This window comes from Lepisma saccharinum, chromosome 8 (genome assembly GCF_977018435.1).
Source record: "Lepisma saccharinum chromosome 8, izLepSacc3.1, whole genome shotgun sequence".
Taxonomy (NCBI): Eukaryota; Metazoa; Arthropoda; class Insecta; order Zygentoma; family Lepismatidae; genus Lepisma; species Lepisma saccharinum.
The window spans coordinates 72,459,150-72,473,571 of NC_139236.1; the positions used below are offsets into that span (position 1 = coordinate 72,459,150).

General features: G+C 37.9%; 1 protein-coding gene across 7 annotated transcripts in view; it reads right to left on the reverse strand.

Moving 5' to 3' along the window:
* The window catches only part of DCTN1-p150 (dynactin subunit 1), an 81,115-nt gene extending 71,080 nt beyond the window's left edge, over positions 1-10,035 (reverse strand). For 5 of the 7 annotated variants that reach the window (XM_083126908.1, XM_083126906.1, XM_083126905.1 and 2 more), the window contains exons 1-3: positions 9,909-10,035; positions 4,076-4,325; positions 2,508-2,647 (exon numbers count right to left, since the gene is read on the reverse strand). In XM_083126908.1, coding sequence (XP_082983034.1) covers positions 2,508-2,647; positions 4,076-4,252 — 317 coding nt within the window. In that variant the 5' untranslated portion in view covers positions 4,253-4,325; positions 9,909-10,035. The remainder of the gene's footprint in view (positions 1-2,507; positions 2,648-4,075; positions 4,326-9,908) is intronic. The other 2 variants (XM_083126903.1, XM_083126904.1) reach the window with 2 other exon arrangements.
* Between the last annotated feature and the right edge of the window lie 4,387 nt (positions 10,036-14,422).

The following is a 14,422-nucleotide window of genomic DNA, read 5'->3' on the forward strand; positions in this document are numbered from 1 at the left end:
CATGTCGATCTCTCTCAATCATTTCACTTACAGCATCAACATTACTGGCAATAACAGACGTGGACGGACAACCTTCACGAAATTCATCACTAAGAATTGTGCGACCATGCTGGAATTCGGAAAACCAATTGTACACAGTCCTATTCGATGGTGCTTCATCCCCAAAAGCCAAACACAGTTGCTCAATGCATTGTTTCGGTGTTAAACTACAATTGAAATCATAAAAAATCATTGCCCGAAAGTGTTCACGAGAAAGTTCCATTTCTCACAATAAACTACTACTTCAAACTGCTGTGAAAAATAAACGAATAGGCTTAAACAAACAATCAAATATAATTTAAACATAAAAAAGGTCTATTCTTCAGATTTTTATAATAGCGGAACACTAGCGCCACTGTTGGTGGTAGTTTGCAGAAACTTTTCCAGCAACCCTCATATCCCCCTTTTGACACCATTCCCGTGGTGAAACAAACTTGTTACTCTTCTGCATACTATGTGTTGTGCTTAGGAAAGTTGTTACGTTCCAACAACTGCGGGTTGCAATAAAATGTGTAGTTTATACGTGAGTAAGCGTTGACAAATTATCTACAAGGTTCCGATACATCTATCTCAGTTAACAAATATTTGTACATTAAAAAGTATAAATATTAAACATTCCACCATCAGTTACATACATAAAGGTTAGTACATTAACATCTTTCTAATTTTTAGTTGGCGTTCATTCATTTACGTCAATTTTTAGTACATCGGAACCATCTCATAGCATTTCCAAACTCGGAAAAGTTTGGAATGATACTTACTTATGGCGAGTGTAGGAAAAATGCAGCGCAAGCATCTAGGCTGTATGCATGGTGGCATTTGTGCTCGGCTCTGCCGACAGGCATAGTGGAAATGGACCTTCACTCTCAACTTCATGTTACAATTACTTGAGAACTACTTGACATATTACAATGTAACAAATGCCATTCTTAATGAATTTTTCCGTACTTTCAAATTAGCTAAAAATATAATGGGGTTTCCATTTTTCTTAAAGAAAAGCTGTTTGTGTTGAAAATCGCACTTCCTTACATAGTTGAATGTATTGTGTCCACTAATTTCATGAGCCCTTCTCATACCTTTATATCTGCAAAAGCAGTTTTTCAATATTTATTGTTGTTCATGAAATATTTCCGATGGAAATTTTAGGTGACTCACCCTGTATATAAGTAATTACAATACATTTTAATTATTCTCTTGATATTATTCTACATTTCATCTCTTACTTAAAATACAGGATAAGGATTAACTAGAACATGCAAACACAATAATACTTTTACCACAGGAACACAAATTTGTTACTCGTCTATCACTTCCTCACATTCTATATTTGCAAATAAAGAGGAAATTGGAAAGAGCAAGGTGTAAACATGTGTTTGACATTTTCATGCAGCTTGATGTGATAACAAACTACACTTTTAGGAAGTTGAAGTTTCACATACTGTGTTCACTATACATCAAGGGACAAATTATTTATCTTCAAAACTAAGGAGAGATTTCAATGTGTACAATAATTGTTCATTTTTCTTCTGAACTGGGAAATGATACTTTGAGGAATTACCACCCACCTGATATAGTAGGCACCAATTTGGTTGTTTCAAACTAGTTTCCTGTTCATATTTACCTCCTTCATGAACAATCACCTTTATGTTCAAACTCTCAAACATGAACTTTCTCTATATGCTGACAAACTTTAAAATTAGTTACGGTAGTGGAGAGAGAGAGCTAGCCTGAAGTACAGTTTATTATATTAAACTAAACTATAATTAGAAATAGTATCACGGAACATTTCACCCCATATAATGATCCTCACGTCCCCCTCATTATACAAAACACAATTTGAGGGGGAAAAGCAAATGGTGAAACTATATCAAAGCCTTGTGTATTCATTTATTCCACAAGACCCAGCATGAACAGCATAGGTGATTAAATGAGCGTAAAAAATTGACAAGTCAAGGCTGGTGATGATGTTAAGTAGTCTATCGGACACCAAGCATGTTGAGCAGTCAACTCACAATCATGCCATTGAAGGTTCGAAGTTTGAGTCCCAGCTTTGGCATGGGTATTTCTTTCAGTGTCCTTTCATCAATTTCATTCAATTACCATTTATCATCATTGCCATGATTAGCCTAAAGAGGTGGAAAGGCAATATAAAAATATATATAAAATACAAATATGAAATGATTGCAAACATCTAGTAAATAACAGTAATAACATTCAATTTAACTACAGCTCAGAAAATCAAATCTGAACACAACTTGCAATATATTTAGGAGTACTATGTCACTTACACAATGCGATACTGATTGGCTTTTTTTCACACACTGTAAGTAAAAACTTTCATGAAGAAAATCAATTGCACAGAAGAAATAGTAAATACAAGTTAACCCACTATGAAATATTAAAAGTTATAAATGTGCTGCATAAAGAAAATAAAACTTTCTTAACTGTGTGCAAGACAAGTAACTGACCTGCTTTTGGGTCGAGTCCTCTCCTCAATTCCAGGAGTGGTTGCTGCCGATGTGGAAGCCGACAGACTCTCCGTTGAAGCCCTTGCCTCAAGAAGGGTCAGCTGTGACTGCCTCACAAAAATCCCATGCTTCTCAGGGCACTGTGTAAGAAATAATTCTGCTTTTTAACAACATACATTCTGGAATAAGCAATGCCTTTGTGTATTTTCTAAATCGAGCATTTCTGATCAGTTGCTAATGTATAATAAATGATAACTAATGAAACAATTTCTATTTGCAGTGGCAATGCATATATTTTATACAAGGCCTTTTTTAAAGTTATAGCTAAAGATTTATCATACCCTCATCTTTTTTAAAATACAAGTTTCCTACAACATACTTCCATTCTGTGACTTTATTTCAAGCTGAGCCAGTACAATTTTCTACTAGTACCAATATTAATACTATGCCATTCCTAACTCTGCCCCATGGTTATATTGTGTTAAAATTGCACTAGGTACCTATCTGTGTGGATGACAAGACTGTGAGAAAGTGAGTGTATGTGTGTTTACATATACTTCTGTATGTGCATATTTATGCATACTGCTCAAACTCAATGTATATATATATCGAGGACCTGTAGTTTAAAAAAATGTGGGGAATATGCAGGAAAATAACATAAAACCATTATATAATTCAGGAATCAATTCTATACATGAATGTAGGCATGTACGTAATCTTTAACCTGTGTTTTCTAATTTTTTGAAAAATTTGGGGCCATTGTATATTATAAATTAAATTATCTACCTACCATCTTCTGTTGAAGGTACAGTAGGCACCCTCTAGTTCGGCTTCAGTCCGGCCCCACTGCCTTGCCGGCGACAACTCACCACTTGTTTGTCTAGCACTGGAAAGTATTGTGCTGTAGTTTTAGTTTTGTCGGCCAATAATATCTTTTAACAGTTCGGTTTTTACTTTAGGCCTACGTGTTTTCTACTCAGTACAAGGAATACTGTACAGCATTTACTTTTTTTATTGTCTCATATAAATTAGTGACAGTCTTTATAACATTGCGTTTTGTGTTTTTCGTTTCATTTTCATACTTAATGAACCAGCTATCAACAGTTGCATTTGTGATTGAAGGTAAAGAAAGTAGATGACACCTGACGAGAAAAACATCATGTTGTTGGTAAGTACTAAGTAGGCCAGATGTAGTTTGTTTTTTGTACAGTAAAATACACTTAAACATGGTTTAAACTACCATATAACTAATTTTAATGTTTATAAGATTTATTGGTCTTTTTTGCATTACTTCGGTTCATTCGGCCATTTTTTAGTTCAGCCTACGGTTTGGTCCAGAGGTGGCCGAACTAGAGGGTACCTACTAAAAATATGTCAATAAAATACAACTTTTATGCTAACTTAATAAATTAGGAAATTCAAAAGTGGTAAAGTTGGAAAACGTCTTGCTCCAGCATTTCAATAAATAATTTTTCATGCTACATCAGTAAATTCATATAGAACACAGACAAAATGGTCGAGACACACTATTCTGAGCAAATATTTGGACAAATAAGACAGTTCCTTACCTGAAAGTATTGTTTTCCTTGGACAGAGCCATTGTTCTTTCCTTTCGGTTCATCTAGAATGACGCCAATCCACTTTCCAGTGGCAAACAGGGTGCTTCCCACATATGCTACAGTTCCTGTTATTCCCTTCCCGGTCACCTCCACCTTCTGGCCAACCTTCAATGATTTCTCTGTCATTTTGGTACTTTCACGTTACCTGCAAGTGACAGGAATATTCTTCAGCTCCCTTCCGAAAGAGAACACAAGAAGTCTGAAAAGCATTTGAAGTCGTTTAATGTTTATGTTTATGGAGCTAGATTTCTTACTAGAATACCTTTCTGGTAGCTGAACTGCATATCAAACTGCAAAATAATCTAACACAGATATTTTTAGTGGATTTTATCTGCGACGTTTCGTTCTGGTTTCCCAGAACTTTTTCAAGCTACACATACAACAACACAACCTCACATGGCTAGTCACTCTACACTTCTAAGGAATGAATGTCCCCTTATTTCCTCCTAGGTAAACCTTGCAGGTGTCATAGCTGGCTCTCTCTCCCCCCTCCCATCCATCCTGTAACCTACTCTTCTTGTCTTCCCTCCCCTCCTCCTTCTGGTGTCACTGACCTTCCCTTTCACCTTGAACTGATCTGATAAGGTGAAATCTTCCATTTTTGTGCAGAAAATTGAAGGTGGCTCTGTTTATGCATATGTGCTTCGTCTCTGCCACTTTCCTCTCTATTTCATTTTTCCTCTTCTCCTTCATTTTTACTTTCTTAATCCTGTGCCCATTTTTCAACATATGCTCACTCAATGCTGTTCTTGGATCTTCCTCTTTAATGTCTCTCCTATGTTCTTTAATTCTTTCGGTGATGCTTTTGGCAGACAAAAAGCACGTATTCATAAACAGGGGAGAGAAAATTAACACAAACGAAGGGGAAATTGGAATAAAATGGATAGAACTAATAAAAAAGCATATGGAGAGCAAGTTGGTTAAGTTTCCAGAGCCACCTTCAATTTTCTGCACAAGAATGGAAGATTTCACCTTACCAGATCAGTTCAAGGAGAGAGGGAAGGTCAGTGCCACCAGGAGGAGGGGAGGGAAGACAAGAAGAGTAGGTTACAGAATGGAGGGGAGGGGGAGAAACAGCCAGCTATGACACCTGCAAGGTTTGCCTAGGAGAAAATAAGGACACACATTAATTCCTTAGAAGTGTAGAGTGACTAGCCATGTGAGGTTGTGTTGTTGTATGTGAAGCTTGAAAAAGTTCTGGGAAACCAGAAGGAAACGTCGCAAATAAAAAACTAAAAATAACTGTGTTAGATTATTTTGCATGCACAAAAAGTGGTTATGCGAACCTTCAAGAAGAGCATATCAAACTGTCAAGCCATCTGTTAACAATCAAAATTAAGCTTGAACAATGAGATGGCCAGCCCATTTGAAGGAATGACATCAGGGCACACATTTTCAGTGACGCATTCACGTTACCATGTTTACAGACGGTAAACCAACTTTTCCCATGTTTCTTTTCCATATTTAGCTTTAACGTATGGGTAATTGCTCATTACATAGTATGCAAACTATTAAAACAAGCTTCCTGCTTTCTCTGCCATGCTTGGCAGAAGCAGTGTTGCTACATGAAGGGAAATTTCCCTGTTGCAGGTAAATCTAGCTCCAATTTTAGGTAAAATGGGAGATTTTATGAAAAATATAGAAATTGCCAAAAATCTGAATTTGTTGGACTTCTTTTTTTGTTATCGTTTGGTGTTTTATTTCTATTACATCTAATTAATCTAGATGTAATATATGCAATAAATAAGTGGTAAGATTTTACAATACCGGACACATCTGTAATATCTATCCTAATTCTTATACTCACAAAATACGTAGTCCAGATGAAGTATCCGAGGTTAACAAGTGGGGGTAACGTATTGAAATTGTTATTTGACGTGTAGAAGTTGTAAAATAAGCTTCTCAATTTCCGCGATCGTTCTCCGTATAGATGCATGGAAACTATGTTGAAAATCACTTATGCTGTCTACAGCATTGCCACATCGTTGCTTTCTTACTTGCAGATTGGTTGATTTGTTGTTTTAAGTCCACTTTATGCACAGTAAGGCTAATTGGGACTGGACCTACAGTTTAAAGTGGGATCCGAACCACTTGTGCCTCCACCGGGTATCGAACCTGGGACCCCTTGATTACAAGGCGACGACGCTACCACTGCGCCATCGGGGAGGCCCTCTTACTTGCAGAGTATGGATCACGAAAGAATGGCGGAACAGAATAAGGAAAAGATTGTTCATGTTCTATAGATATTTAAGTGGAGTATGGATTTCGGTGTTTTGCCTAAAGAAGGAGAAGAGCATGTGGAATGCGGAATGCTTTAGTTTGGCAACGTAGCGTTAACTTCTTTAGTAATCTGTGTGCTGTGAGGAAGATGGCGAACTTTGAAGGTAGGAAATAAAGTTCTTTCTTTCGTAAGTTTTTCTTAGTAAATTTTATTTGGGTATATATTAATAATACAGTTGTAGTTATAATTTGTGCCTCAAGTGCTACGAAACTGAGATTTTTTTAGTGCCCCACACACCATTCACGCATAGCCCCACAAACCATTCACGATAAGGTTAGGTTCAGTTAGGCAAACATAGTTACAATTTGGGGTCGTAATTTCATTCTTTCAGTATTGGAAACACATAAATAATGAGCAATGCATTGTCGGTTGCGATCACGGACCCCAAATATTAACTGCAGATTCGTGATTAGGAGCCCAAAGTCATTAAGTATGCGTAATATGAACGAAACCGGGGAATGGTCCGGTATTGTAAAATTGCTCGGTAAAACTTTGGTATGGTCCCAACACCTCTCACTTGTTTATTTAGTCATTTTTAACATTCATACTTACGTACTCTGCATTGCGAAATATTCTTCAAGGTGTTATTTTGATTTTTTCATGAAAACAATTTCAATTTGTGACATGAGGAGTAATTATTGTTCTTCCTTTTTTGCGCTTTCGTAAGACACAATATGACGAGACAGCTTGACTAGAGTGGTAGATCAACAGTCTGTATGCAGTGTTTCAAACCTTATCAACCGAAAAATCCCCACGAATAGCCCCACGAACCATGCACGGCAAGGTTAGGTTAGGCAAACATAGTTAAACTTGTCATCTTCTTGCAAAAAAAATGGCGTGGTTGGAAACACTGACGTTGGAAACTAACATTTAGTTCACGTAGTGCAAACAAATAAAAGCAACAGCAACTGTGTGTCAGGGAGAGATATTTTTGTTGAAAATACATGATTTCCCGGTGAAATAAATTCCATGATGAAAGAAAATACCTCCACGAACTTCTAAATGCTACAGAAACTAATTTCCGTAAGTAGTTTCTTGTGTAAAAATGAAGAAATCTGATGGGACCATACCGAAGTTTTACCAATTGCTCCAAGTAAGTATTGTTGAAGCAGGTCAATTTTTCAGATCATTTTTGTACTTGTATCTAATGTTAAAATTCCAAAAATATTATTTGGGAAAAGTTCTGAATAAAGCTATCCAATTCAAACTATCATACAATCTGAGCACATGGAGAAAAAATTTATTATTGAATAAAGCATTGAATACTATTTATTTTTATACTGCAGTGAAGGAAAAGGCTAGAGTCTAGTTTACATACTTCTTGCCTTTTGGTGGTAACCGATGGGAGTTAACAACACTGCATGCTCGTCTTTGTTTCTGGTTCCAAAAACTTCTAGATAGTGTAAAATATGTTTATCCCCAGTGATAATTCAGTGCATCGTTCAAAAACGTGCTAGCAGACAGCCGGCGCTCCGGCATCTCTTAGGGTAAGTAAGTTTTTCTTTTCACACTTTCTGGTCACGACAGCCGCACTAACCATTCATGGGAACGAGGTTAGGTTAGGTTCCATTAGCACTCATTTCACCCCTAAATATGCGCTTCATCATCGAAAAATGTCCTCAGTACGTTCAATCACGCATAACCGGACAACATCGGTTTTTCTCGATTTTCTCCTCCACGAAATCTATCCTCGCCTTACTTTGTTGAATTCCTTATACCGTGCGTCCATTTCGATCTGCAGCCGAGAGATCGGGAGAAGCGTGGCGGGCGGCGCTGGCGGAGATGCAGACATTTGCGGCCTGAAATGCCCGCTTATTTTTATGGACATATGCAGACATTTATATAAATATTGCAAAACGAGCACTAACCTGTGTTATAAGAGTATGGTTTTAATTTTAGTAGCTTAGTGGCTGTATGTGCTGATTATTTTGACACTCCCATCTCCTGTGAAACACGGCGTAGAGGTTTGTTTGGATAACTTTCTAACGCTGCCCCAATTTCATCGAGGAAGCTCACGAAAACCATTGACTTTTAATGGTTTCGTCGGCAGCGTAATCTTGATACAGTGTTGCACATTCGAAACCTCCAAACGATCCCCATCGACACAAAACTCTTTCAAGGATATAAACTTAAGCAGGACGTTGCTGGTCAAAACTATGATTAAAATGTTTTATTATCTGTGACTCTTATCGTCACTTCTAAAGCATATTTTTTTGTGTATATAATTGCAGAACTTGGATGAATTACAGATGATGAATTATAACCCAGGTTAGTGCTCGTTTTGCAATATTTATATAAATGTCTGGATATGTCCGTAAAAATAAGCGAGCATTACAGGCTGCAAATGTCGGCATCTCCGCTAGCGCCGCCCGCCACGCTTCTCCCGATCTCTCGGCTGCAGATCGAAATGGACGCACGGTACAATAACCTTTCCAATGATATTTCACACGTATTGCTTAGGAAAAGGACGTAAACTAGACTCTTACCAAGGAAAATGGCATTGTAAATCATAAACATGCGGTGGGGACCAAGATATACCTGAAAAAATAGTACAAGGAACATCCTTGTCTGTACTTTACCAAAATTACAAGGGCAAACAGTGAATACAGATAATGTAAGGAATGACATGCATGGGCTGCAAAAGAGTTAAGAAGCATTACTACAGCAATAAACATGTGGTGATAAATTCTGTAAGATAACCAAATGCAAATTGCAATATTTTTGCAAGGCCTTGAAATGAATTAAATGAGAAAGAGTATCAGTGACACGTGTTTGATATATCTATTGATTTCAAACATCTTGTATGAGCAACATTTTTTTGCACTGGCTACAAAATCTATTTCCAGTATCACTGCATATGAATCTGGCTCTCTTTTACAACTTTGTGATGCTTTTCTGTCACTTTTGGATAATCGCAACATTGAAGGTCTGAATCCTAGGCGAAGATGTTTCATTGTGTTTCACATTCATCTATTTACCTAGAGATAGAAAACTATGTAAATCTAAACCTAAAGGCCATAACTTATTTCAATAATAACAATGTTCTCAACACGAACAGTCCGAACGAAAATTACACTATATCTAGGGGTACACGAAAATTAATCCCTGGAGGTAGTAGCAGTAGTACAGGGAAAGGCAGAATCGATGCGTATATAGTCTGCACAATCACGCAGTGTATTGTCATTTAGGATCATGTTGATTAATTTTTTATATCGACCATTTCAACGATCTCCCTTTTCTAACATGTGTTACGTTTTCGAAACCACATCCTTCATACAAACACCTTGCTAAATTATGAAATGCACTACGTAAGTGACGAAACACAATAAAATACATGTAGTGTCAATAATCATTTCTTGTAACACTCAAGAATAATTTTAAGCCATATAAAAAATTAGTTTTCCAAAACTTGCGACGTCCGAGTAAAGGAATAGATTACAATCACGCCCAACATAATGACTAAGTATCAACATTGATTAATCTCACGATTTCCCAACATACCCACTAGTAAATCATGAATCCATATGGTTAAATTTCAGTATACTACAAATTATTGATTGAAACCTGTCAATAAAAAACATGAATTTTAACTTGACATAAACCCTCATAAAATATGGCCAATGTACACTGTCTAGCCAGCGTTGCCAGGTCAGATTTTAAAAAATCGGGAGATCGTCCCCTGAAAAATCAGGAGATCTGCTTAAAAAATCAGAAGAACTAATAATAACGGATTGTCAACGTTCTGGGGGGGGGGGGTAGAGTGGGAAAGCTTTCCACTATCATTATTGAACGTTAATTATTAATTTTAGATGTCAAAAGATAAATTTATTACTTTATGTCAATACAAATTTTATTATGAATTTGCACTTCAAAGGGTACGATAACCCCACTCCCTTAATTGACCTAAGGTAAAGGTAGTTTCCCCCAACCAGTGGCGACGATCGGGTGCCAAAACTGAGGGGGGTTCAAGGATTCGGGGATACATATTTTTAAATACTCTACCTGATAACACCTTAGATTGCTTTTATTTAAAACTAGCCAAAGTTACAGGATGTAATTTTTTTAACAATACATTCAAAGCATGCTCGCATTAATGGTATCATGCCTGAACCCCCGAAATTCCCTCGAATTAAAACTTTTATTTCAATCACGGAAGGTAACCAACCAGTATTAGACAGATTGGTTGATTCATATGGTTTATTTTACTTCGCATCTGCCTCATTTGTCTAATCGTAAAGATGTGAAATTGATGAAGGGACACTCACAAAGAGCTCCCATGCCCAGTCCGGGATTCGAACCCGTGACCCAGTATTAGACAGTTCGCAGGTTTTTCTTCAACTTTTTTCCCAGTCACTCCAGACAATGTACATGTTAATTAAAGCAGCTTTATGCATTCGAGGATTGCCTGGTATAAAATCGGGAAAGAGAATTTCTACCGCCACGGTATTGATTGAGTATAAAGGGACATAAGAGCAATTGTAGTAGAAGTTACGCTCAGAAATAGCTTAAAAGAAAACAACGCTCTAAAAACATGAACTATTATTTCTAAGTTAAGAGATGATTAAGAAAAAATAAAACTGCAACGTATAAGTCTGCAACAGCAGTTTACTAAGCCGACCTCCGTGGCTGAGTGGTTAGCACAGAGTCGGTAACGCGTCTGACTACCATGCAAAAGGTCTCGGGTTCGATCCCCGGCCGGTTCAAATCCGGGAATTTTTCTAACGTTGGAAGCGGCCCCGGCTCCCACGCAGCGTCGAATAACATGGGTATCTGGCGGAAACCCTGGGGGGGTAAAGGCAGTCAGGGGCGTGATGCTGATCACATCACCCCTACTTACGACCGGATCAAGGAAGTGTGGGGCTGTGGGGCGTTACCGCCACACCCCCTATACGCCTTCATGGCGTGGTGCTAAGCACAAGTTAGCACTTTACCTTCTCTTTACCTATGACATCAAGGATCCCGTCTCGGGATCGAATCTCGGCCTGGGCATGGTTGTCCCTTCATTAATTTCATCATATCATCACTCATCCTCGTCTTCGCGTTTAGCCAAAACCCAAAAGTGGAAGAAATGCGAAGAAAAATAAACCAAATCAATGAATCGACAGTTTACTAAGAGCTCTTATAACCATAAACTTTGGCTGCATTTGTAATGTGGACTTCCTTTTTTATCAGAGTTAAAAACCTGAACCTGTATCTAGCATTTGCTTCCAATAAACACTACCATAAAACTGAATACTTGTTCGTATGTGTGGGTGGCAACATTGGTATTTAGTTGTAACCAGTTTCCAGTTGCCTCCCGTTTGACAAAAACCGCACCAGATGTGGAAAGTTAGGACACCCGTTTTGAAGTTCCCAATGCACAAAGGGCTCAAGAAGCCGCGCGTCTTTCCCAATATCATCAAGCCTGGTATGACCATATGACCCTCCTCCCCCACATACCTACCTCTCTCTCTCTCTCTCTGCGGAATATTAATGTGTCTTCGCATTCCACCAGCTGAATATGTAAATTTTAAATCAACTTTCGATATTTTTAAATAATTGTTCATTATAAATATTTAAGAAAGCAAAAAATCAGGAGATTTCCACATTTTCTTGAAACTTGTCAGGAGATCAGTAGATCATGCTGAAAATCAGGAAATCTCCTGCGAAATCAGTAGACCTGGCAACACTGTGTCTAGCGGACAAACAGTTCTGGCACAGATTAATAAGATCGCTTACTTCCTATCTCTCCTTTGTAATCTGTGCGTATACCAAACCGGGCATGTGGAGCCACCCTACGGCTGTTTCGAAACGTAAAGCGTTGTCATAGCAACCTCTCCGCCAATCATATCTGACTCTTGGCAGTGACAGTTGAATGCGTCTCAGCGCAATGATCCGCTCTCCCCACCCTTCCATTCCTGCTTTTATTTTCTGCTAATAATTCGGGACATATCTCGTAAGGTCGAATTAATTATTTTATATAAGTGCATAAAAATGTTCTACAAGGATAAATACCATTGTTCAGTTAATGCACGTTACGTTTGAATGATTTCTACATCTAAGTTACGAGATATACAGAATTAGTAGTCCAGAAGCACAAGATAGGAAAATAATTTCAAGTTCCTGAAATTCCAGCACATAAATCATTCCGTTGTGCATGAAAAATGGTCCGTGTATTATCCGGGGCAGTAAGTATTTTTATTTCGTATTCTCCCTATTATGCGTTGCTTTTCTGACATTTTGGGCAAATCGCGATTTTATCTTGTGTAAATTCTACGGCGATTACTTTGTTCGTAGATCAATGCGTTTTACCCCTCCCTCGTCGTTGTTTATTTAGCGTCGCATTTTTCCAATTTTTGGCTAATCGCGACGATGCTATGAAAAATTGATGACACAAAGAAAGCTCTAACAGGGATTTGAACCCAGGATCCCTGCATTAACTGAACAATGGTATTTATCCTTGTAGAACATTTTTATGCACTTAAATAAAATAAATACTACGACCTTACGAGATATGTCCGAATTATTAGCAGAAAATAAAAGCAGGAATGGAAGGGTGGGGTGAGCGGATCATTGCACTACCCAAAGTGTTCTAAAGGGCGCTCGAGCCATGTTGCAACATTTCCGAAATTGTCTCTTTCTCTTCATAACAATTGCTGCACAGTTTAACGTGGGTGGCAATCTGCAGGATACATCACACTTAATATCAGCAACTGTTTCTGGTGCCGTCACTGTAATTTTCTCCCTTGTGTAGGCCTACCATATTCAATCGCAAGATGTAGACACTTCTGATTTACCAACGTAGAAAATTCCATTCATCTGTCTATGGCCTCATAAAATGAAAGACAAATGCATCCACTTTCTCTGCAATTGATATCAGTGGAGTACCCTGGGGGGGGGATTTGTTGCTGAAAATGCCAGGGAAACAAAAGACAGGATTCGAAGGTTTTGTCTCAGGAAATAAGAATAAATCATAAAACGTATATTAAAAACTACTGATGGAACATTAGCGCTATTCATTTAACGAAACCATTACAAATCGGCTGGCGGCTTGTAGGTATAAAATATACTGGAATAAAAGATATATACATATAGTCAGTACTTGTGTTCCAAACTTAACCACCATCCTAAGAAAATTGGGGACCTACAAGTGAGTAGCGTAACCCGGTCTGGGAAATCTCTTATAACAGCTGAGGGTTTGATGTGCTGACCCTACGTCACCCCCTTACTGGTTGAAGATCTCCACACCTCTAGGTAGGGTTGTGGGAGGCAGACTGATAGACCAAGGCCCTTCCAGGGCTGTACAGCAGTGGATCTCAACCTTTTACAGTCGGGGACCCACCTTGAAGGATATTACACTTCGTGGGACCCACAAGATGGGAACCAGCGGAATTACTTTGTAGGGTGTGCACCTAGTCTATTATCATATATTTGCTCTTTTACAACAACACGGCCTGAATTTAAATTGTTAAAACAGTATATCTAAGTAATTTAAGGTAATAGGTTTTTAAGACCCAGTTAACAAAGTTTCGAGCCCAACTTCCCAACCCACCCAATGTCCCCTCAGGACCCAGGAGTGGGTCGCACCCTATAGGTTGAGAAACTATTCTGTAGAACCATGGGTTATGTTATGCTGTAGATGAAAGTAAATATTTTACACCACAGTTAATTTCTATCACAACTTACATTCAGTGTTCTGTAGATGAAATAATATTTTGGAAAATACATCATAGAAACTAGTTCAGTGCCATCTGCCATGAGAGAATAGAATAAAATAATAGCTATGAGTGACACAGCTCATTGGGGAAGTTATCAAACAGAATAATTTCTGGAATAAAATTTTAATTGTTTTAATTCTATCAGTCTATTTCTCTGTAAAAACTACTATGATGATGATAATGAATAGTTATGGGAAAATAGAGTAAGAAAAGGTCACATCTTACACAAGTTAACCTAGAATGAATATATAGCAACCACCTCATCTCGAAGTTGTACCTATATGGAGACGCATAGCGGTTCGGATCCCACTTTAAACT